Below are 22,818 nucleotides of genomic sequence, written 5' to 3' on the forward strand. Positions count from 1 at the left end.
GCTGTGGCTCAAGTGGTAGAGTGCTAGCCTTGAGCTGAAGAGCTGAGGGACAGCACCCAGGCCAAGAGTTCAGGCCCCACGACCGGACCCAAAAATAATAATAATAATAACTAAAGCAAAAGGAGCTAGGATGTAGCTTAAAAGGTAAAACACCTGCCCACCAAATGTGAGACCTTAAATTCAAACCCTAGAACCATCAAAACAACAACAGAAGTTATTGCACTAGAGATGATGCATGTAAAATGCCTAGCACGGCACTAGATAGGTGCTTCTGTTAATATAATTGTTAATATTGCTATTCCTATGGAGCCAATCAACAAAGATTTATTAGGTATCTGTTATATGCCAAAGTGGTACTGGAAGATGCTAAGAGGATATAGAAGACAGACTATAGACAACCTATAGGAGAAAGAAAAAGAGAGAGAGTCTAGGAAATATTAAATATCTATTACAGAATAACTTAATAGCTCTTTATTTTTTAATTTTTTGTTTTCGAGATTGAATGTTGAAATATAAAATATAATCAGCCTTTTAATACACATCCTATGAACACATACAGAAAATAGTAATATAATACCAGCAATATAATTTTCAGCTAAAAGAATTAGCAGATATCCAAAAAAGATTGTTAGTATAACCACAAATATGGCAAAAAAAAAAGGCTAGATTAGAACTGCAAAGATGAATCTAGAACCCAGAGACTAGTCCATAAAAATAATGAAATAATCCTTGGCCCTAAGAAGAAAGTACTGGCATGAGTGTATACAAAATGTCTCCTGTGTGAATGAATCTCTGTGACTCAGAGTGAATGGAAGTCAAAAGACAAGACAGGAAGAACACAAACATTCAGAGGGCGAAGGCCACCAAGTAAAAGAGCTCAAAACTCAGAATACAAGAACTGTCTGTCAAAAGGTTTCAAAAGGATACATCTTATACAATAATATAATCTAAACATATAAATCTCAAGTTAAGAATTAAAATTATTTCCATTTACCTGATTGCTTAGAATTTCTTTCTTTCCACTGAATATTTTTGCATTTGATCTGGTTTTGTCTCTCTTTTCGGAGTCGTTCTAATCTTTGAGCTTGAAAAGAAATATTATAACTATAAGTTTGTCAATGAAAGTTTACTATAAACAAAGACATAATTAACTACCTTTATATGAATAAAGATGTTTTATATTGCATATGTAGGGAAAAAGTCATAAAATTTTAAAGGTGGCACCCCTGAAAAGCAAATACCAACAAAAACATGAAAATATTCTTGATTTATAATTGAAATTAGAGGATATAAAACATTAATAGAGATCATAAAGATAGTATTAACATGGAAGAGAATAATAAAATGTGAAAACTTCTGTGATTAATATGACATTTCATTATATAAATCATTAATAACGGTCTTAAAGGAATTTTAATGCACAAATGAACTGAAGTGAATATTACATTACAGGAATAAAATTACTGTTATGAATTACTCTACCCGTTTCAAAAATTAAAGATAAATGAACTCAGACTAGACTATTAAAGTTTTAAATATAAAATCCTTTATCTAAAAATCATGAAAATTATAAAATGTCAAAGCTATATAAATTAGCATAGCTTTTCTTCAGTGGGCTGAAACAGTTTATAGGTAGTAAAATAAATGATTTGTATCTTTGTACATTAGTCAAATCTTAAAAAGAATAATTTTTCTCTTAAAAATTTTAAGATATGCTGAAAGGATTAACAAAGTAAATACCTTGGTCACAAGGACAACTAGCACATAGTGCTACCAAAAGAAAGTCCAAGTCTAAGATTCACCTAAAGCTATGCATTTGTGACTATCTTGCTACTGGCTGATAAGCCTTAAAAATCAGTGAGCTGAGCCTTTCAAGAAATGCCATTGGCATCCATTAACAATGTTGCATCAAGATCACAATGGACTAGAAAATCAGAATCAATGTCATCATCTAAAATTCATTTCTCTTGCTAAGCTTCAACAATCTATTTGGGCACAAAATACATAACATATATCTTGTTTTCAACCACTTTCAAGGTAGGAAATCATATACTCCTGCTTTAGCATTATGTTAAAGAAATATAGAAAATATGCTTACCAAAAATTGAAACTATACTGCAGAAAGCATCCTGACAATGTCACTATATCTAACTAAATCCCATTGAAGAAAAATGCATTCAATTGCAATTAATAAATATGAAAGGTACAGCCAAAGTAATATAATCATAAAGCTCTCAATTTAGCAGCATTCTCCTACAGAAATCCATTCAACCTGTCATATAAGATATCATCTCAATAACTTGCAAGGAAGTCAGTTTCAACTAGAGAACTGAGAATCAATGGTTCTAAATTATATTCAAGCCCTATTTTGATAACAGTTCCTTTAGATACTGGGAAATGCTATTAATTATTTTCATGAAGGCAAATTACTCTTTGTAATATCAGTGATGCTAAATTCTTAGACAAAACCTTAATGTGCCTTTCATTGTGAATTGTATTCAGCTATACCTGCAATATTCCTTTATGTATATTTTACCTTTGAATCATGAAAGTAAGTTTGTAAATATTTTTATTGTTATAATACATCGCTTACTACTATCTTTCCCAGGGTTAGCAAGTTATTGCTGATTTGGAGATCATATTTTTTGATGAACAAATAAAAATGGTTAGTTCCTAGAATACCCTGTCATATCACAACTATAGTATGTATTTTTAATAAAACATTTAAGTAAATGTCTTAATTTATTTATCACATTCTCCTTGAAAGGCTATCAAAAAAACGTAAGCCTGAAATGGGTAATGAGAAACTTTTAAAAGCTTAAAATTAAAATTAAATATACAGACCAAACATGTAATATATACATATGTAACTATATATGTGTGTGCATATATATAAATATATATTGATATATATGCACACACATACACAAAAGTTGATCATTTTTAAACCACAAAGGTCAACAAGAAAGTAAAGGTAAAACATCCACAACAGGAATCCCTTTTTAAATTGTATATCCAACATGGGAATTCTTATTACAATTAGGCTTAACAAATGTTCAGCTGTCTCAGCCCACTCCCCATCCCCCCAATTCCTCCAGGAGCAAGAACTGCCCGAGGCTGTAGACTGCAGCCTTGGCTAGTCAGCTCAGAGTGCTAACGGGCTCTTTATTACATCATCTTTAAGTCTGCCTCCAGGTAGTCTATCTACTGGGACTTAAATGTTCCTCTGGAAAGACATACCAAACAAGTCCACTTCCTTTTCTACACAGGGACTTTTTAGAAAGATAACATTACACATGCCTCCCCTTCTCTCCTTTCCCACCTCTTCCTTTACCATCTACTTTCTCCTAACAGCATTCCAGAGGTACTTTCCATTTCCCACTCACATAGATGGAGATACAACAGATTTCCTCCCAGTCTGACATATGCATGGTCCCATTAGCATACAAGAACTTCCCCCATTACACTAGTTCCAACATTATGCATTATCCCATAAGATTGTTTGCTAATTTAAAGTCAGAAGCCAATGTTTACCTGTATTTGAGCGTCTTCTAATACCAAAGTCCCAACTTGAGGTAATATCGACTGACTGGGCATATACATAGCCCTGAGTCTCACCATTGCTTCCCTGAATTTCTGACCCACTGTCTCCAGGCATTGAAGGAGGATGAATCTTCTCTAGGTCAACATCATGATCAATGAGGACCATCTCACACATTCCCGTGTCATCACTGGTCACATGTGACTGCCGAATATGAGCTAGAATGATAGTTGGATTGTCCAAGAAGGCCATCCTTTCTGTGGGCCAATTTCCTTAAAAATCTATTTTCTCCTCTTCATATTGTTCCACCAGCTCACCTACCTAGAAACATGATGTACACAGCAATATTTAAGAATAAGACAGAAAATGACTGGATCATTTTTCAAACACATTCAAGGTGGTAAAAAACTATCTTGAAAAACCAACATTTATCCCTGGACCTAGGAGTTTAAAGGGATTAAATCTAAGCTGAAAGAAAATCCTTATAAGCACTAGGGGCTATAACACTAGTCAATGAGATCTCCATGGTATCAGAGAGGAAAGCTTACGCTCTTGCAAAACAAATAATAGTAACTCCTTAGTCAGGCAAGTCAAAGCACATAACTACTGTTAGGACAATAAATTCTCTTTCCTCTCTCCCTTCACTCCCATGCAGTCTCATTATTTTATAAGGTCGTGGGGGAACAAGTTGTATTTTCCTCAAATGATGTACTAAAGTAGGAAACTGTATTTCATCAGTTTACATTTCTCTTCCTGTCACATGGTTGTAGAGTGTTTAAAAGGGCAATACATAGTTTTCTGAGGTACTAGGGATTTTATAAAAAGTATACCACAACAGTAAATGTGCTTAATAAACACATTTGAAGGTAGGATTGTGCTTTAAAAATAAAATGGATTAATCAAAAATGCCTTGCTACAAGATTATTATTTTAAACCTAATTGTAAGAACTGCTTCTTCAATCCTGTAAACTATAAAGATGTTTATCCTAGGGAGTACAGTAGTGCCTCCTCAGCTAACTGGAAATATTCAATAAAGAAAACATTACAGGACAGTGGTTAGGAATTATGCTCCAGAAATAGAACTGGTCACAATGTGATCTTGGTCAAAATACTTGAAACCTTTTTTAAGCTTTGTGTTCTTCATTTAGAAAATGGAAGTTCCAGGCTGGGAAGGTGGCTCAGTGGTAGAGTGTTTGACTCGCATGCATGAGGCCCTGGGTTTGATTTCTCAGCACCACATAAGCAGAAAAAGCCGGAAGTGGTGCTGTGGCTCAAGTGGTAGAACACTAGCCTTGAGCTGAAGAGCTGAGGGACAGTGCCCAGGCCCAGAATTCAAGCCCCACGATTGACCGAAAAAGAAAAAGAAAAAAGAAAATGGAGGTTCCAGGATGAGAGAAAATATAGATGATAATTTAGGGAAGAAGACTATATAGCACAAAATGTAGGTTAAAAGAATAGATGGTTTTTCAAAAGAAGACATGGCACATAAATAACTGGAGGCTATTATTAATAATTATGATGATGGTGGTTTAAAAAAATACTCTTTAGGGGATGGTACTGAAGTTTGAACTCAAACTCCCACTTGCAAAGTAGATACTCTACCATGTCAGCCACAACACCAGCCATTTTTGCTTTAATTCATTTCTCAGTTAGGGTTTACCATTTGTGAGGAGCCACCTTCAACTGTGATCATCCTACTTATACCTCCTAGGCAACCAGAATTACATAAGCATGCCACTGTTCCCACATTGGTTAAGCTGGAGGTCTTGGTAATTTTTTTACTTAGTCTGGAGATGATGAACCACAATTCTCCCAATCTAAGCCTCCTGAGAAACTGGGATCATGAGCCATATTACTTACCTTAAAAATGCCATTATTAATTCTACTGTTAAATGCCATTATTAATTCTTAAAGTAGCCACCAAATATGTCAATACCTTATCTTTCTTTAGGAAGTTCATGGAAGATAAAATAAGTCTGTGGTTCTTTTGAATAGAGGGTACCTCCTTTTTTTTTTTTTTTTGGTACTGGACTTTAAAATTTGGCTCAGGGCCAGACTCCAACTGTAATTCACCTATTTATGCCTTCTAAATAGCTAAGAAAACAAGACACGTGCCATGGCATCTACAGCCATCCTCCACACTAGAAACTCATAAGTACAAGGAATGTGAAAGCTGAACTGGATATGTTCCTAGAAATAGTCCTAAAGGTTTTTATTTTAAAAAATAAACAAAAAAAAACATAAAAACACAATATAACCAAGGCTGGGGATGTAGCTCAGGGGTAAGCAACTTGTGTACCATGAGAAAAGCCTTGGCATCAATCCCTATAACACAGATTTTCTTGTCATGTGTTTCTTCTGAAGTTTAAACATAAATAAGGGAAAGTCTATTTAATAAATCATTATAGCCAACTGAGGTTTTAAACTTTTTGTCTGGGGCTGGGGATGTGTGATAAGGGTGCCTGGCCTAGCAAGCAAGAGCCATGAGTGCAAGCCCCAGTATAAAGCAAAAGGAGAGAGAAAAGGAGGGAAAGAGCGGTAGATTTTTCTCTATTATCACAGCAGGTCTTAAAGACACATATAAGGAAGTTTAACTGAGAAGCATAAATAATCAAGTACATTAATATTTATTTTTCCCTTTAAATATATTCACTGACTACTACTTTTATACTGGGGTAAATGGAAAATACACAGGGAAGTCAGAATTGCCAGAACAAATTTCATAATGCAACTCAACACATCTCCTGATACCATGGGATTGTGTCAAATTTTGAGATATTTGGCCCTAGAGGTGTTAATATATGATTTGAAATATATCAATCTAAGAACTTATAAGATTAAACAGGAACATTTAAATTTCACACATATAACCATAGATAGAATACAAGCATAGAATTGTCTGTAAATAAGAGTATTTGTCACAGAATTACAGATTGCCAGGGCTACAATAACCATAATGCGGCTGTAACAGTGGAAGGAAAGCAACTAGATGTTGGAGGTAGGAAGAGGTTCCACTTTCACATTAACTAGTTCTCTCCTGAAAAATCAAGGGTTTCAATAAGAAGCCCCAACTGGCTGGATGCTGGTGGCTCACTCCTGCAATCCTAGCTACTCAGGAGGCTGAAATCTGAGGATCACTATTCAAAGCCAGCCTAGGCAGGAAAGTCAATGACAATCTTATCCATGGAGCTGTGGCTCAAAATGGTAGAGCACTAGCCTTGAGCAAAAAAGCTAAGGGACAGTTCCCAGGCTGAGTTCAAACCCCAAAACCAAGAGAAAAAAGAAAAGAAAAAAGCACTAAAAGGTCATAAGGCAAAAGGTGAAGCAAAAGCACAATGAAGTACCCTTGATAAAAATCTTTCTCAGCTAAATGAATCTGGTCCATTACAGCTTATAATACTCCAACTCCCCAACAGGAGACACCTCAAAGCACCCAGAGAACCCTGAGACCTCAGTTGGGTGCTGGTGGCTCATGCCAGTAATCCTAACAACTCAGCAGGCTGCAATCTGAGGACAGTGATTTGAAGTCAAGCCCAGCAATAAAGTCCTTGAGACTTATTCCCAATTAACTACCCCCCCAACACACACACACAACAAAAAAACAAAACCAAAGTGGAACTGCAGTTCAAGTGATAGAGCACAAGCCTTTAGCAAAAATGCTCAGGGACAGTTCCCAGCCCGAGTTCAAGCCTCAGAACCAAAACACACACACACACACACACACACACACACACACACACACACACACACACACACACACACACACACACACACACGAACTTCATACATCGAGGAATTTGTTTGATTTATTCAATGAATATTTATCATATCAGTATCAGTACTGATAAGGAACTCCCATAGGAATGCCCTGAAAAATGTGCTTTTATACATGTCACCTGCTACTTCCTATTAGGTGTTCTTGAAGATGTAGAGCATAAGTTCCACAAGGACAAGGGCCATAACACCACATCCCTAACACAACCCAGATGTTACCCATGGCAGGAATTCAATACATGTTGCTTTGCAACTACCAATGACTATCCAATTTTGTTGTCAAGGTAAGTCATATGTAAACATGTCAGATATGAGATTAAGAAAAGACTGCTGCTTTTTTTAATACAGATACAAGAGCTTCCCTTCAATGTGCCCTTCAAAAACTGTCACCTTGGGACAATACCAACTGGTTTTGCTTTTCAGAACCACAAACATTTTCTTAAATCTTCTTAAGAGCAGCTAAGTATCATTTGAAGATATAATTGATTTCTAAAACAAAGTCATTCAGGACACAGAAGAAAACAAGTTATTTTCTGTTTAGTTGTACAAAGAGAAAAAAAAATAAAGCTAATATTGGCCAGGTTTCAGTGACTCTCACGTCTACTGAGAAGGAATAAAAATTGGGACTCGTTAGAAGGCAATATGACAATATTTATCAAAATATAAAATCTGAACACCCTCTAAGCAATCCCACTTATAGGACTCATACTAAAAAGATAATTACACAAAAATGTAATATGTTACTGAAACTCTAAAAGTAATCTAAGCATCTATTAATAATGCCATGAGACATATACATACACGATACCATGCACTCTAGATGGTACAAGATGGATAAAAAAAATAATAAAGTGTAGTGCACACATAGGACTGAATATTATTCAGCCCAAAAAGCTGAAGATGTAGCTCAGTCAGTGGTAGAGTGTTTGCCTAGTATGCACAAGACCCAGGACTGTAAAACAATAATCACAACAAAAGGTTATTATTCAGCCTTTAAATTCTAATATATGCTTCCATATGAATAAACCTTAGGGTTCTTATCTGCAAAGTAAAATAAGCCAGTCACTAAAGGACTAACACTTGCATGGGATACCAAGAGTAATCAAGTTCACAGAAAAGGCAAGGGAAATGATAGCTGCCACAGGCTGGAAGGAGTAAAGATTGGGAAGCTGTCTAATAGCTATATTTCAGACTAGGAAAAAGGAAGAGTTCCTGAGATGAGTGGTGATGATACCTACAAAATAATGTAAATCTGCTTCATGCCAGTAAATTATACATCCATGCATGTAACCCTAGCTACTCAGGAGACTAAGATCTGAAGATCTTGGTTTAAGGCCAATCTAGGTTTAAAAAAAAATTGCTCAACTTTATCTCCAAAATAACCATCACAGTGGTGGCTCAAGTGGTAGAGCTCGAGCCAAGCAAACAAGCAAAGCAAGCACAAAGCCCTGAGTTCAAAACCCAGAACCAAAAAAAAGGGGGGCCAGGGGCTGGGAATGTTGCTCAGTGGTAGAGTGCTTGCCTTGCATGAATGAGGCCCTGGGTTCAATTCCTCAGCACCACATAAGCAGAAAAAGTCGAAGTGGTGCTGTGGCTCAAGTAGTAGAGAGCTAGCCTTGAGCTAAAGAGCTGAGGGACAGTACCCAGGACCAGAGTTCAGGCCCTACAATTGACATACAAAAAAAAGATTTGAACAACCGATTTTATGCTATATATTTTTTACTACAGTTTAATGCTTATGTTTTTAATGCCTAAAACTTGAAAAAAATTAAACAAGCTTGTATTGCTTGACTTTTTAACTACAGGACTTCTCAAAGCTTCAAAATTATTCATGAGTACTGTGAAAATCTCCAAAGGGGGATCTAGAATGCGGCATCTAGTAAGATAATGTAATCCAAACCTATCTGCTCCCTAAACACTTTTTCTTGAGAAACACTACAGCATATCAAAGTTTCAAAGAACCCAGTTTAGAAGAGCTGCTGCTCTACTGGGTTCAATTCCCAGCACTGAAAAAATTAAATAAGAAATGCTGCTGGGCTGGGAAGGTGGCTCACTGGTAGAGCGCTTGCCTTGCATTCATGAGGCCCTGGGTTCAATTCCTCAGCACCACACAGGCAAAAAGAAAAAAGCCGGAAATGGCGCTGTGGCTCAAGTGGTAGAGCGCTAGCCTTGAGCTGAAGAGCTGGGAGACAGCGCCCAGGCCCAGAGTTCAGGCCCCACGACTGGACCCAAAAAGAAATGCTGCCCCACATTTTCACAAATGCTGTCTCTTCTGGTCCTGAATGCCTTCCTCCTAGACATAACCAACTCCTGGCTCTCTGAAATAGTCTTTTTTATATACCTTTATACTATCAGACAAACAGTATCAGGCTCCAGGAGGTCTTCATCTCCTTGAAGATGTCTTGTTTTTATAGCTTTTCTTCCACTTTTGTTTTTTTGGAGGGGGCCAGTGCTGGGCGTAAAACTCATGGCTTCATACATACTAAGTACTAGAGCTATAACCCTACCCAGTCTCTTTCTCCAATTTTAAAACTCCAGGTCCTTAAAGCATACAGATCTGTTTTGTTATACATGGAAGCAATTGGGATGTCTAAGCAGAATAGGAAGACAGTTAAAAAATGTCCCAGAATGACAGACATTTTTAATGTATTGAGTGCTAACTACTATGTGCTAAGTATGGCTCCAGGTACAATCTGGATTCTATTGCCATTTTACACACCCATTTGTATCAGTAAGAATCATGTAACACGCATATGAGAATTTAGAATATGCTATAAACATGGAAATAATTTGTAATAGGTTCTAATGAATATCAAATTCAAATTCAATTTTTAAAACTTTAGCATACATACTCTCAAACTTTATAATAGTTTATCAAAAAACAATGTTCAACATTGCAACACAATACAATGTAAGTGCACGAACAAACACATATACACACACAAGAACAGTGGCAAAGGGGAAGTAACTCAGGATAAATCAGTGTATGCCATAAGACCTTGGATATTTGCAACAAGTAGACTACAGAAATCGGGAAGCAAAACACAGTGATATCAGCTAGCCTTAATTTACTAAGAAAGGTAGAACCAGTCTATCTTTCCCCAAGAATTCATATATCACTCAAAATAAACCTATTAAGACATTACTAATTGTGGGCTGGGAAGTTGGCTCAGTGGTAGAGTGCTTGCCTTGCATGCATGAAGCCTTGGGTACGATTCCTCAGCACCACATAAGCAGATAAAAGCCAGAAGTGGTACTGTGGCTCAAGTGGTAGGGTGCTAGTCTTGAGCTAAAGATCTGAGGGACAGTGCCCAGGCCCAGAGTTCAGCCCCCACGACTGACAAAAAACAAACAAACAAACAAAGACATTACTAATTGTATTCCCATTTTACAGATTAAAAAAAAAAAAGTGACACAAAGGTTTCCAAGCAAGTAGCTAAAACCCAAACAGAGCTATGAATATACACAGTAGAACTAAGAATAAAATCTAAGAGTTTGAGATCTTAGGCATTTTACCACTCAGCCACTCAAAACAAAAAGTAACATGTTACAATAATCATAACAAAAAGGATTTTTAAAATCCTATTATGCTTCTTTGAGTCCTAAGGCCTGAGAAAACCTGTTCTCATGGGTCTTAGTGAAAAATGTAAGGCAGACCCTGCAATAGACAGATCCTTAGCTCCCTCTACTAATACAGCATTAATTTGTACAACAGCAAGAAATAAGTAGTCCATGTAATAGTTGTTCCAAAATTAAAATAAATTACACAAAATATACACATGAAAGAAACTTTAGAGACCATCTACTTTTATTTTTATTTTTTTGTCAGTTGTAGGGCTTGAACTCTAGGCCTGGGCGCTGTCTCTTCAACTCAAAGCAAGCGCTCTACCACTTGAGCCACAGCGCCACTTCCGGTTTTCTGGTGGTTTATTGGAGATAGAAGTCTCACGGTCTTTCCTGCCCGGGCTGGCTTGGAACCACAATCCTCAGACCTCAGCCTCCTGAGTAGCTAGGGTTATAGGCGTGAGCCACCAGCGCCCGGCAAGACCATCTACTTTTTGACCTGAAACCATAGAGGGCTACCGTATATACTCAGGGCTAAGTATATTTTTTATTTTGTTTTGTTACAGTTCTGGGGGCAGGGTCACACATGCTAGGCAAGTGCATTATCAATGAGCTATACCTCGACCTGCCTAAGTGTATTTTTCAAAATCCCTAATGATTCATGCAACTTCAGTTCCAAGTCCATACTTGAAGTGTTCTGTTTCTTCAAAAAACTAATCATAAGCAAATGAGTCCTCCTTGTATACCTTCATGCCCTAAGGATCTGACATAAGCAACGATATGACATAAAATACTCAAGTCTAGTCAAATGATTAGAAAGAAATTCCCCTTCCCAGACTTCTTCAAACTACTACCCATACTTCCTTCTGTCAGGCAGACTTGCGGCCCCCTCACCTGCAATCTGTGCAAACTTGTCTGAATAAGCAACAGCCTGAGGCTTCTCAAAGGTCTGCAAACTCCCAATCAAAAATTACTGCTGCCCCATCAATGTGTCATATAAATGTTGGCATGTTAATTGTGTATTTATAAGATTGTTAATGGTTAGTTAATTTACCTCCCACACTATTATTGTACTTGAAATGATTTAACGTCTGCTAAGGGAGTTAATAACATGTAACAGCAGATGCGAGATTTTTTTTTACCTTTCCACACTGTACCCCGACTTCATGGTATTAAGCAAGTTAAACCTGAGTCCTGTACAAAAGCAATCACATTTATTTTCCAAAATAAGGAGTGATCACAAGCTAAAAAAGAAAAATACAAATCAGGAACCTTTTTATTATATTTAAAGTTTTCCACTTACAGAAAGCAATTGATACACTTACTTGGCTACTAGTACCTCCATCACACACCAATATTCTCCTAACCCTAGTTTGAACAGTAAGGGTTTAATGGAAAAATATAGCTTCAGTGATGGAAATATCTAATTCTGTAAAGATTAAGGGGTATTTTATCAATGGACAGGTCAAGATCTAAATTTTGCTCAGTAGATGTTTCCTATGAAAAGTATGAAGAATCTAAGTATTAATCACATCAAACTATAAAGTTCTCAATTAGAATATATTATTCAGCTGTTATGAGGCAATCAGTTTCTTCAAAATGTTTTGAAATTAATGTGTATTAGCTAGCAGTAGCTGTGAAATTTCAGACAACCTAACCACCCACCACCCTCAAAACTCCAAACCTGCCAACATTTCTGGCAGTTTCAAGAAATCTGTCAGTTTGGTGCAATGTAGCCCTAAATTATTTTCTAATGGGTGTTGCCTCTCTGACATAACAGATTTGATTGATATTTGTGAAAATAAACAATTTGGGGCTTTAAGATCTCAGGTAAAAATGTTTACAATTTTACCTAGAGTGAAAATAATGAACAATGCCAAAGAAACTAGACTGTTTTTCAGTGTGAAATTACCAGTTTAGAGGCTTAAACTATAAATAGAACTCAACTGCCTATCTAATACAGATTTCATTCTTTGACAACAGAGCTACAGCGTGGAGAGAAAAATAAAAACATTGCTTTCATGGGTCTGAAAGGGTATATGGTAGACAGAATCCTAAGATAGTCCAGAAATTCATGCCTCTTGGCATGGTCTACCTATCCCACTGTAGGTTGCCCCCTCTCTTGGATGTGGGTGAGACCTAATTTGCTGACAGCCAATAGAATATGACAAAAGTGATAGGAGAGGCACTGCCTAGAAATTATATATATGATACTACAGACACATGAAATAAATTCTACCAACAACCTGAAAAGGCTTGGAAGCTTTTTCCTTAGTAGAGTCCCCAACTAGGTCAGAACCAGGTAGCACTTTAACTTCATACTTTTGAGATGATGTGCAAAAACCAAGCTGAAGTCTTGACTCCTAACTCATTGTGTGAGCATAAGCTTTTTTGTTTTAAATTGATAAGCTTGTGTTCATTTGTCATGCAGCAAGAGAAAATCAAAACAAATCTCAAGATTCTCCAGTTCCATTCACCTGCTCCTTCTGCCCCTTGCCTTGTGCCTGTAATCCTAACTACTTGGGAGGCTGATATTATTGGGAACATAGTTTGAGGCCAGGCCAAGCCAGGCCAAAAAAAAAAGTTCTTGCAACCCCTTTTCAACAAAGAACAAAGAACCCAGGGCAGGAAGAGAGAACTTATCTCAAAAGTAAAGTGCAAAAATCAGGGATAGAGGAATGGCTCAGTGCTAAGAGCACCTGTTTAACAAGCTTGAGAATCAGAGTTCAAACCCCAGTACCAAAAAAAAAAAAAAAGGCAACAGTGAATCATAAAATTACTTAGGAAATACAAATTCTGGTTCTAATTACCAGAAACCTAATTGCATGGCTTTGGAAAAGTCATTTCTGTCCCTCACAAAACTAAAATATAAATTTTGTCATTATCCATGTTTTATAAATCAGTAAACTAAGGTACAACTTGCTAAATACTGTACAAGTAAGAAGTAGTGTAATGATAATACTTATGGATCCAGAATACTGTTCCAAGTAACACTTGACGCCTATTCATCAAAGTCTTTATCCACTGCACCACTAGTCTAAGAAAGGGAAGAAAAAACATCTATTCAACCCTCAAAATGCTGGAATTCTGAATTAAAATGTTAAATCACATTTCCTATCAAGAAGAAAGTCAAGGGCTGGGAAGGTGGCTCAGTAGTAGAATGCTTGCCTTGCATGCATAAGGTCCTGGGTTCAACTCCTCAGTACCACATAAGCAGAAAAAGCCAGAAGTGGTGCTGTGGCTCAAGTGGTAGAGCGCTAGCCTTGAGCTGAAGAGCTGAGGGACAGTGTCCAGGCCCAGAGTTCAGGTCCCACAACCGGCAAAAACAAACAAACAAACAAAAAAAAACCCTGAGCTCTAAAGATCATGGTTCAAAGCCAGCCCAGGGACAAAGTCTGTGAGGTTCTTATCTCCAAATAACCACCAAAAAAAGATGGAAGTAGAGTGTGGTAGAGTGCCACCTTGGACAAAAAACCTAAGGACAGTGCTCAGGCCTTGAGTTCAAGCTCCAGTACAAGCGTAAAATCAAAAACAAAACAAAGGATGAAAACAATGCTAGAAAAGTCTATAATGACCTATAATGGAAATATACAGGCTTCACAAAGATGAATAAGGCCAAGAATATCAAAGTAGTCACTTACAAATTAGTTGTCTTAAAAACAAAGAAAACTTCCAAGCAACAGTGGCTGAGATCTGGAAGATCACGAGGAACCCAGGCATGCACAAGAGACCCCCCCTTTCAACCAATATCTGGACTCAGTGACAAATGCCTAACATCCTAGATATGTGGGAGGCTGAGATTAGAATGATTAGGATTTGAGGCCAGGGAAGAAAAGTCCATCTCAATGGAAGAAGTAGAATGTGGTGAAATGTTCCTGTTATCCTAGCTACAGAAGAAAGCAAAACATAGGAAGACTATAGTCCAGACACATTCCAGAGCAAGGAGCAAGAAATATTCTGAAGAATAACCAGCACAAAATGATATGGCTCCATGATAGAAAATCTGCCTAGTATGCCTAGCAAGTGCAAGGCCCTAAGTTGAAACCCCAGTACTGCCCACGCCCCCCCCAAAAAAAGAAAGGAGGAGGATGAAGAAAAAGAGATGACATTGAAATAATTTATAATGCTGATAATGCTGGCTCCTTTTATCGGAAGCATTTACAATAAAATCCCTCCCAGTTCTATCTATGGACATCAGGCCATGCATGAGTTATTGCAGAAGCAAAGAGAAAATCCTTTGTAGTAGGAAAAATCAAGGGAATGGGGAGGCTGAGAAAGAGTAGTTAGGTGAAGCAGGCTGGAAAACGAGAACAATCAACCATCAAGCTAGCTGGGATCATATCTGGACTTGGCCACTCACTTTCTGTGGGGCTTCAGGGAGTACCAACTTCTGTGTCTCCATTTCCTCATCTATAAATGGGAATGATTCTGGTGCTTACCAGAAAAAGACTGAAAGAGTGAATACATGTTATATATTTCTAATACTTTTCTTAGTCCATGGTACATAGTATACAAATATTTACTATTATTACTATTATTATTTTGAGGTATAAGATAAATTGTAGGGCTGGGAAGGTGGCTCAGTGGTAGAGTGCTTGCCCTGCATACATGAGACCCTGGGTTCGATTCTTCAGCACCACATAAGCAGAAAAAGCCAGAAGTGGTGCTGTAGCTGAAGTGATAGAGCACTAGCCTTGAGCTGAAGAGCTGAGGGACAGTACCCAGGCCCAGAGTTCAAGCCCCATGACTGACAAAAAAATTAAAAATAAATATATATATATATATATATATAATTGTCTAAGAGGAAAAGCTTGAAGGTTGGAAAAGTGGGTAAATAGCAACATTTGAGACAGCAATGAAACAAGAAATATTGGAACAGGTACCTTTATTAACTAGAACAACATGAGCTCAAAGTTGATGATTAGATTGGCATTTCATAGAGATTGTTCTGGTAGTTGTATAGAAGATTAATCCAATGTGCAAGACAAAGATAGGTTATGCAGCTATAACTGCAGCCCAGGGAAGAGATGAAATTTGAAGTAAAGCAGTGAAAGATGATTCTATAAATTCAAGAAAACATTTGAGAGATAAAAAGTGATAGAACTTAGTGACTGAGTAGATGTGAAAAGGGAAAGCTTACAGCTTTTGTGATAGTGCCAGCAAAGTAAGACTGGACTCAGAGGTAAGAACAGGTTGGCAGATAGAGGGGAGATAAGGATCATGAGTTTAAGGCTAGTCTGGGTTGCACAGCAAAATCCTGTCTAAAAATAAATAAATAAACTCAATAAGTAAACTCAAATAGCTCAGAAGAAAGCTTTGAGCAAATTTGGGAGAAATTAACATACAAGTGACAGCTGATGCCCTGGATGTGAATATATACACTCAGGAAGACTTGGAAGGGGAAAGAACCAAAGAAATAACAGTTAAAAGACAAACTGACAAGCTCTTAGGAAGAAAAATCCAGAATTAAAGAAAAGAAAGTCAACCGCTGCCTGGATCCATGCATACTACATAAATTCACAAATATCTGAGCAGCTGGTTCTTTCACTAGCTTTGGAATCTCCTAATTTCCAGTATGAAGTTTCATCACTGGACTGTGAAATCCTTGAGAGAAAAGCCTTATAAGCCTTCTTTGATTTCTACCACTAATGCTGATAAATATATGCTCATAAAATAAACCTGACTGAACAGAGAAAATTGAAATTTTTTCCCCAACTATAAAGGCTCACGGATGTTTTAAAGCCATGGGTTGCCTCCAAAAAGACCACAGGAATACAGAGTCTGAGGAGAGCTGAAGCAAAAGGGATAATGCAGCCTCTTCAGAGAACCATTAGGCAGTTCCTCAAAATGTATGTAAAAATAGAATTACCATGAGATCCAGCAACCTAACACTTAAGTATATAACCAAGGGAAGTGAAAACCATGTTTCCACAAAACTTGTGACATGGTAGCCTTATTCATAAGAGCCAGAGGTAGAAATAACCTAAATGTCCATCAACTGATGAAGGGATAAAGTTGGCCTATAGTACATACAATAGAACACTTAACAATAAAAAAGATAAATACTGATACATGCCACAATATAGATGAATCTGAATAACATTTTGCTAAATAAAAGTAGCAGATACCAAAGACTATATTGCATGATTTCATAGAGATAGAAAGTAAATTAGTGCTTGCCGAAAGCTAGAGGAAGAAGACTAGAGAGTAGTTGCTAGAGGACTCAAAGTTCTTTGGGGGAAGATAAAAATGTTATGGAATGACATAATGATGATAGTCATACAACACTGCAAATATACAAATGCACTACATTGTACTACTTTTTTTTTTTTTTTGTCTAGTCGTGGGGCCTGAACTTTGGGCCTGGGCGCTATCCCTCAGCTCTTCAACTCAAGGCTCTACCACTTGAACCACAGCACCACTTCCGGCTTTTTTCTTTTTGCTTATGTGGTGCTGAGGAATCGAACTCAGGACCTCAGGCATGCAAGGCAAGCGCTCTACCACTGATCCAACTTCCCAGCCCTACATTGTACCACTTTAAAGGATGAATTTTATGGGAAGGTGCACAAACAAGCAAGGGAAGACTCCAGGTTGTAACCTAGATTTCTCTAGTTCAAATGATTCCAACCCAATACCAACAAAGTACTTAACCGAGCAGAACAATAAGAGTATACAATTTTAAACAATTTGTAATACAAGTTGATTACCTCAAATAGATCTAAATTACTCATGCAGAACCGCGAGGTTCCAAGTCCTTTCCCCTAGGGAAAAGAGTTCTCTTTTCATAAGGTGATAGGTATCCTACATTTTTTTCTTTTTTTTTTGGTCAGTCATGGGGCTTGAACTCTGGACCTGGGCACTGTCCCTCAGCTCTTCAGCTCAAGGCTAGCACTCTGCCACTTGAGCCACAGTGCCACTTCCAGTTTTTTGGTGGTTTATTGGAGATAAGAGTCTCCCGGCGTGTCCAGCAGTTTTAAATTAAATCAAGTGTAGTAGTTCACATCTGTAATCCCAAAACTGGGGAAGCAGAGAATTTAAAACAAGCCTGAGCTATACAGTGAGACCTATCTTAAGGAGAAAAATAAATAAATAAAAGAAGGTTATTACTTTGGTAGCACATATACTCAAATTGGAACAAAACAGAGAAAATTAGCATGTCTTCTGTGCACGGATAACATGAAAATTAGCCAAGTGTTCAATCTTTTTAAAAAGGAGAAAGAGGAAGAAGAGAAAGAAGAAGCCAGGCGCTGGTGGCTTACACCTGTAATCCTCAGAAGGCTGAGATCTGAGGATCACGGTTCAAAGCTAACCGGGGCAGGAAAGTCCATGAGACTCATCTCCAATAAACCACTAGAAAACTGGAAGTGGCACTGTGGCTCAAATGGCAGAGCGCTAGCCTTGAGCTGAAGAGCTGAGGGATGGGGCCCAGGCCCCAGAGTTCAAACCCCAGAACTGACCAAAAAAAAACTACTAACACAATGTAAATGGTGCTCTTAACGTGTTCCTAAAACTCATAATTGCCTTAAATGGAAAAGGTGCCAAAGACAAATATATATATCTATCTATCTATATAGATAGATAGATAGACAGATAGATATATTATATGATAAAAACATATATAATACAAGTTTCAAACATTATAGAAAAAAAATAAAAAATTTTCCCTGCCTTGTAAAGAATGTTATATATACTGGATAAAAACTGTGCTCACGCCAAATAGCTCATCAAGGTTACTGTGAAATACTTCAATTACACAAGGACTGAGGACTATGGAGTATGGGAAGAAAATGATCCAAGCAGACTAATAGATGGAAGGTACAAATAAAGCCTGACACATGACTATCTAAGGAAGTAGATACTAAGGACGGAATAGATTAGTTCTGAAGTCATTAACCAAGCTTCAGTTTCTGAAGTATATTCAAAATGCAACATAAATACTAAGTATAAATTATAGGAACTTATCATTAAAGACAACTAAAATAACTTCCTTTGCCTAGTTTTATGAATCTCTAGCACATTCCATATTTAGTTTCTGTATTCTGAATTTTACACCAACAATTCAAATCCTTATCATGTGTCTGCTGCCTATGCTAACAGAATAAAGCAACTCAGAATTTTCATTTCATTTCTAGGACGTGACCACTCTTTTCAGTTTGCTTCTGTTTAAAGTCAGCAACTTTAATCTAGTGATCAAAGCTTCATTAGCTTGTAAACAAACTGTTCCTCATGTAAACTGAGCTGCCTCACACAAGGATCTTAAGCAAATAAATAAGTACAAAACAGGCAGAGATTATAAATTAAGGCAGACAAATCTGTATCTAGCCCCACGCCAGTAAAGAGCATTCTATCAATATAGTGAAATGCTAATCTCCTAATTAACAACCTAATTAGGTAATTATGGCTTTGCAGAGGGATGCCGAAATGAAATATGACAACATGGTCACCTCTTTATATGGCACCTGTGGGCCTTTTCAGCTGTCATTGCAAAGAGTGCAATATCAATTTGAACAGATGACAAAGTGCTGTCATTTTTCATTCTGATAATGTACAGAATGCTTTGGACAGAAGCAGTTTACAAAAGAAACAACTTGCCTGATATTTTCCTTATTTAAATATGCTCAAATACTTGTGTGGGGTTTTTTTGCATTGTTTTTATACCATCTATAGGAGAATTATATGCACTGTTTAAAATCCTAACAGGCCATAATGTCTAATGGACATGTAAAATTATTTCAATAATGAAATATATAATAATGACAAAAAAGAGTAAGATAATCATTTTCTGGAGGGGAAGGTTGATACCAGCATATTCAAAGCCTCTCACTTACTAGACAGGCACTCTACTACTTGAGCTATAACCCTGGCCCTTTTTGCTGTTATTTTCAAATTAGATCTTGCATTTTTTTTTCCCAGGTGGGTCTAGACTAAAATCATCCTGTTTAAGCTTCTGGCATAGTTCGGATGACAGGCATGCACACCATGCCAACTTATTGGGGGCCTTTTTACCCAAGTTGGCCTCAAACCATCTCTACCTCTCAAGTAACTGGGATTACAGGAAATGAGCCACCAGGCCCATTCCCTAATCAAGGTATTTTAATATTCATACTTTTTTACTGACTCTTGTTACCAGAAAAAAAAATTAAAAGCTAACACAAACTTTCATCGTCAATTTTTTTTCTACAAATCAAAAAACCTAGAAATTCACACCTGGGAAAGTAATTAAAATGAAGGCCAGATCTGAAGACTTCATGAGCAGACAAAGTCAGTTAGGCCTCATAAGTAACCTTAATTTTACTTAGCTTAAAAACATAAGCAAAACTTGCTGGGTGTTGAAGGATCATACCTGTAATCTTAGCTACTCAGGAGGCTGAGATCTGAGAACAGCAGTCCAAAGCCAGCCCAGACAGACAAATCCAAGAGACTCTTATCACCAATTAACCAGCAAACACCAGACTTGAAGGTATGACTGTTTTCTGTGAGCAGAAAAAAAAAAAGCTGAGCCAGAATGTGAGGCACTGAATTCAAGCCCCAGTAATGGCACTCCCCCTCACCCTGACAAAAAAAAGAGGCAATTAAATTTATCTATTTCTTATATATGTCCATATTAAAAGGCAAACAACTTATGCTCAACAAGGTAGAAATAGCCAACCGGCTTATAATTCTGTAACTAAGGAATTCTTGGGACAGATCAAATGAGGCAACTGTACAGAGGTCACCAAGTATGTTCATTGCTTTACTTCCATGTTCTTCCTATAAAACTCTCTTAGCCAGGTACCAGGGCCTAGAATCTGAGTAACACAGAAGGGTGAGATCCAGATCTTAATTCAAGGCCAGCCAAGGCAGAAAGTTTGCTAGATTCCATCTCCAAAATACCAGCAAAGAGCAGAGCTGGAAGCTTGGTTCAAGCAGTAGAGTAAGGAACTAGTAAGCCTGAAAGCCCTGAAAATCCAGTACCAAAAAAAAAAAAAAAAAAACACTTTTGTGTTAAATAAGAAAGCACTTGAACCACTTGGCTGGTTTGAAGCTACACAATTCATGATCACTACTTCCTCAAATACTTTAAAATTGTGTTATGCCTCAGCTGAACCTTTTTTAACACAAATGATTTTCAATATAATAAAAGCACACATCACTATGTAAGGATTGAACTCACAACTGCTAGATGTCAGTGGCAAACCTTATGTTTATGGAGGTAGGAATGTAATCCCTGGGAAAATAAAGACCAAGGTGGTAGCTCATACCTGTAAACCTAGCCATTTAGGAGGCTGAGATCTGAGATTGCAATTTCAAGAGTCAAGGAGACTTTTATCTCCAATTAGCCACCAAAAACCTGGAAGTGGAACTGTGGCTCAAAGTGCTAAAATGCTAGCCTTGAGGAAAAACACACACACACACACACACACAACCAAGCTCAGGAACAGCTGTCAGACCCTGAGTTCAAGCCCCAGCATCAACAAAAAAAATAAAGACCAATGTGTTCTAAGCCCCACTGAACACAAAGTCCCACTGAAGAGTAAAGAGGTAAGGTAGCACTACAACGCTGGTACCCTAATACAAACAGGCCTCTTCTATATGCTCTTGCTTTTGCTTGTGGGAGGTTGGAGGTTTTGTTGTTTGAGGTTTCTTTATTGTTTTACTCCATTTAACCTGTTTAGACACAGGGTCTCCCAGTGTAGCCAAAGCTGGCTTAAAACTGGTGATCTCTCTGCCTTGGCCTCTGAGTGCTGAGACTGCAGGCATATGGCACCATTTTTTTTTCTTTTGTGGTGGGGGAAACAAGTGAGGTTTACCTGGGAATTTTTAACATCTATCATTTATGGCAAAAACATATGAAGCCATATTCTAAGTGCAAAATAACTGAGATGAAAACGCAAACTCTGTTAGTTGGAATGATGATTACTGGCTCTACTCATATTTGTTAATGTCAAGTGTAAAACTAAAAAGAGGGGGCTGGGAAGGTGGCTCAGTGGTAGAGCGCTTGCCTTGCATGCTCGAGGCCCTGGGTTTGATTCCTCACCACCACATAAGAAAAAAGCTGGAAGTGGCACTGTGGCTCAAGTGGTAGAGTGCTAGCCTTGAGCTGAAGAGCTGAGGGACAGCGCCCAGGCCCAGAGTTCAGGCCCCACAACCGGACCAAAAAAAAAAAAACTAAAAAGAGGGCCTGGGAATGTGGCTTAGAGTGCTTGCCTAGCATGCATGAAGCCCTGGGTTCGATTCCTCAGTACCATATAAACAGAAAATGCTGGAAGTGGCACTATAGCTCAAGTGGTAGAGTGCTAGCGTTGAACAAATGAAGCTCAGGGACAGTGCCCAGGCCCTGAGTTCCAGCTCTACGACTGGAAAAAAAAAAACACCTAAAAAGACTTTTTACAGGGCAGGGGATGTAACTCAGTAGCAAAGTGCTTGCTTAGCGTGTGTAAGGCCCTGGTTTCAATCCCCACCACCAAAAAAGTAAAATAAAACAGTAATAATAACTTTTTTCAGAAACTATTTCTAAAACAGAGAAAAGAAAAAGACCTATAACCTTCCCATCTACTTTTTCTTTGCATAGATTTGACATAATTAAAATCATACTTTACATTGTTGTACATTCTCTGTATATATACCACTTAGTATATATACAGATTATCATGTCATTAAAATTCTTCTAAAATACTAAAATGAGTATGCAATATTCTGTTCGGTGGCATTTTCCTAATTTCTCTAACCTTTATTAATACTAAAGCTGTTTCTAACTTTGCTACTAGAAGCACTGGCTAGTGAACATCTTTGGACACAAACATTTTTCTACATCTATGATTATTTTTTTAATGAAGATTCCTAAAAGTGAAATGCTCAAAGGCATCATGACTCCTTTCAAGAGCTTGTGATAAATATTGCCAAAGTGCTTTTTAAAAAAACTTTCAGGGGCTGGGAAGGTGGCTCAGTGGTAGAGCGCG

General features: G+C 37.5%; 1 protein-coding gene across 5 annotated transcripts in view; it reads right to left on the reverse strand.

Moving 5' to 3' along the window:
• Positions 1–22,818, reverse strand: part of Mapkap1 (mitogen-activated protein kinase associated protein 1) — a 234,357-nt gene that overhangs the window by 202,486 nt on the left and 9,053 nt on the right. For 4 of the 5 annotated variants that reach the window (XM_013021480.1, XM_013021475.1, XM_013021479.1 and 1 more), the window contains exons 2-3: positions 3,535–3,862; positions 995–1,084 (exon numbers count right to left, since the gene is read on the reverse strand). In XM_013021480.1, the coding sequence (XP_012876934.1) occupies positions 995–1,084; positions 3,535–3,793 (349 nt within the window). In that variant the 5' untranslated portion in view covers positions 3,794–3,862. Of the gene's footprint in view, positions 1–994; positions 1,085–3,534; positions 3,863–20,222; positions 20,265–22,818 lie in introns of those variants that run through there. The other variant, XM_013021476.1, reaches the window with a different exon arrangement.

Source organism: Dipodomys ordii, unplaced genomic scaffold (assembly GCF_000151885.1).
Source record: "Dipodomys ordii isolate 6190 unplaced genomic scaffold, Dord_2.0 Scaffold55, whole genome shotgun sequence".
Lineage (NCBI taxonomy): Eukaryota > Metazoa > Chordata > Mammalia > Rodentia > Heteromyidae > Dipodomys > Dipodomys ordii.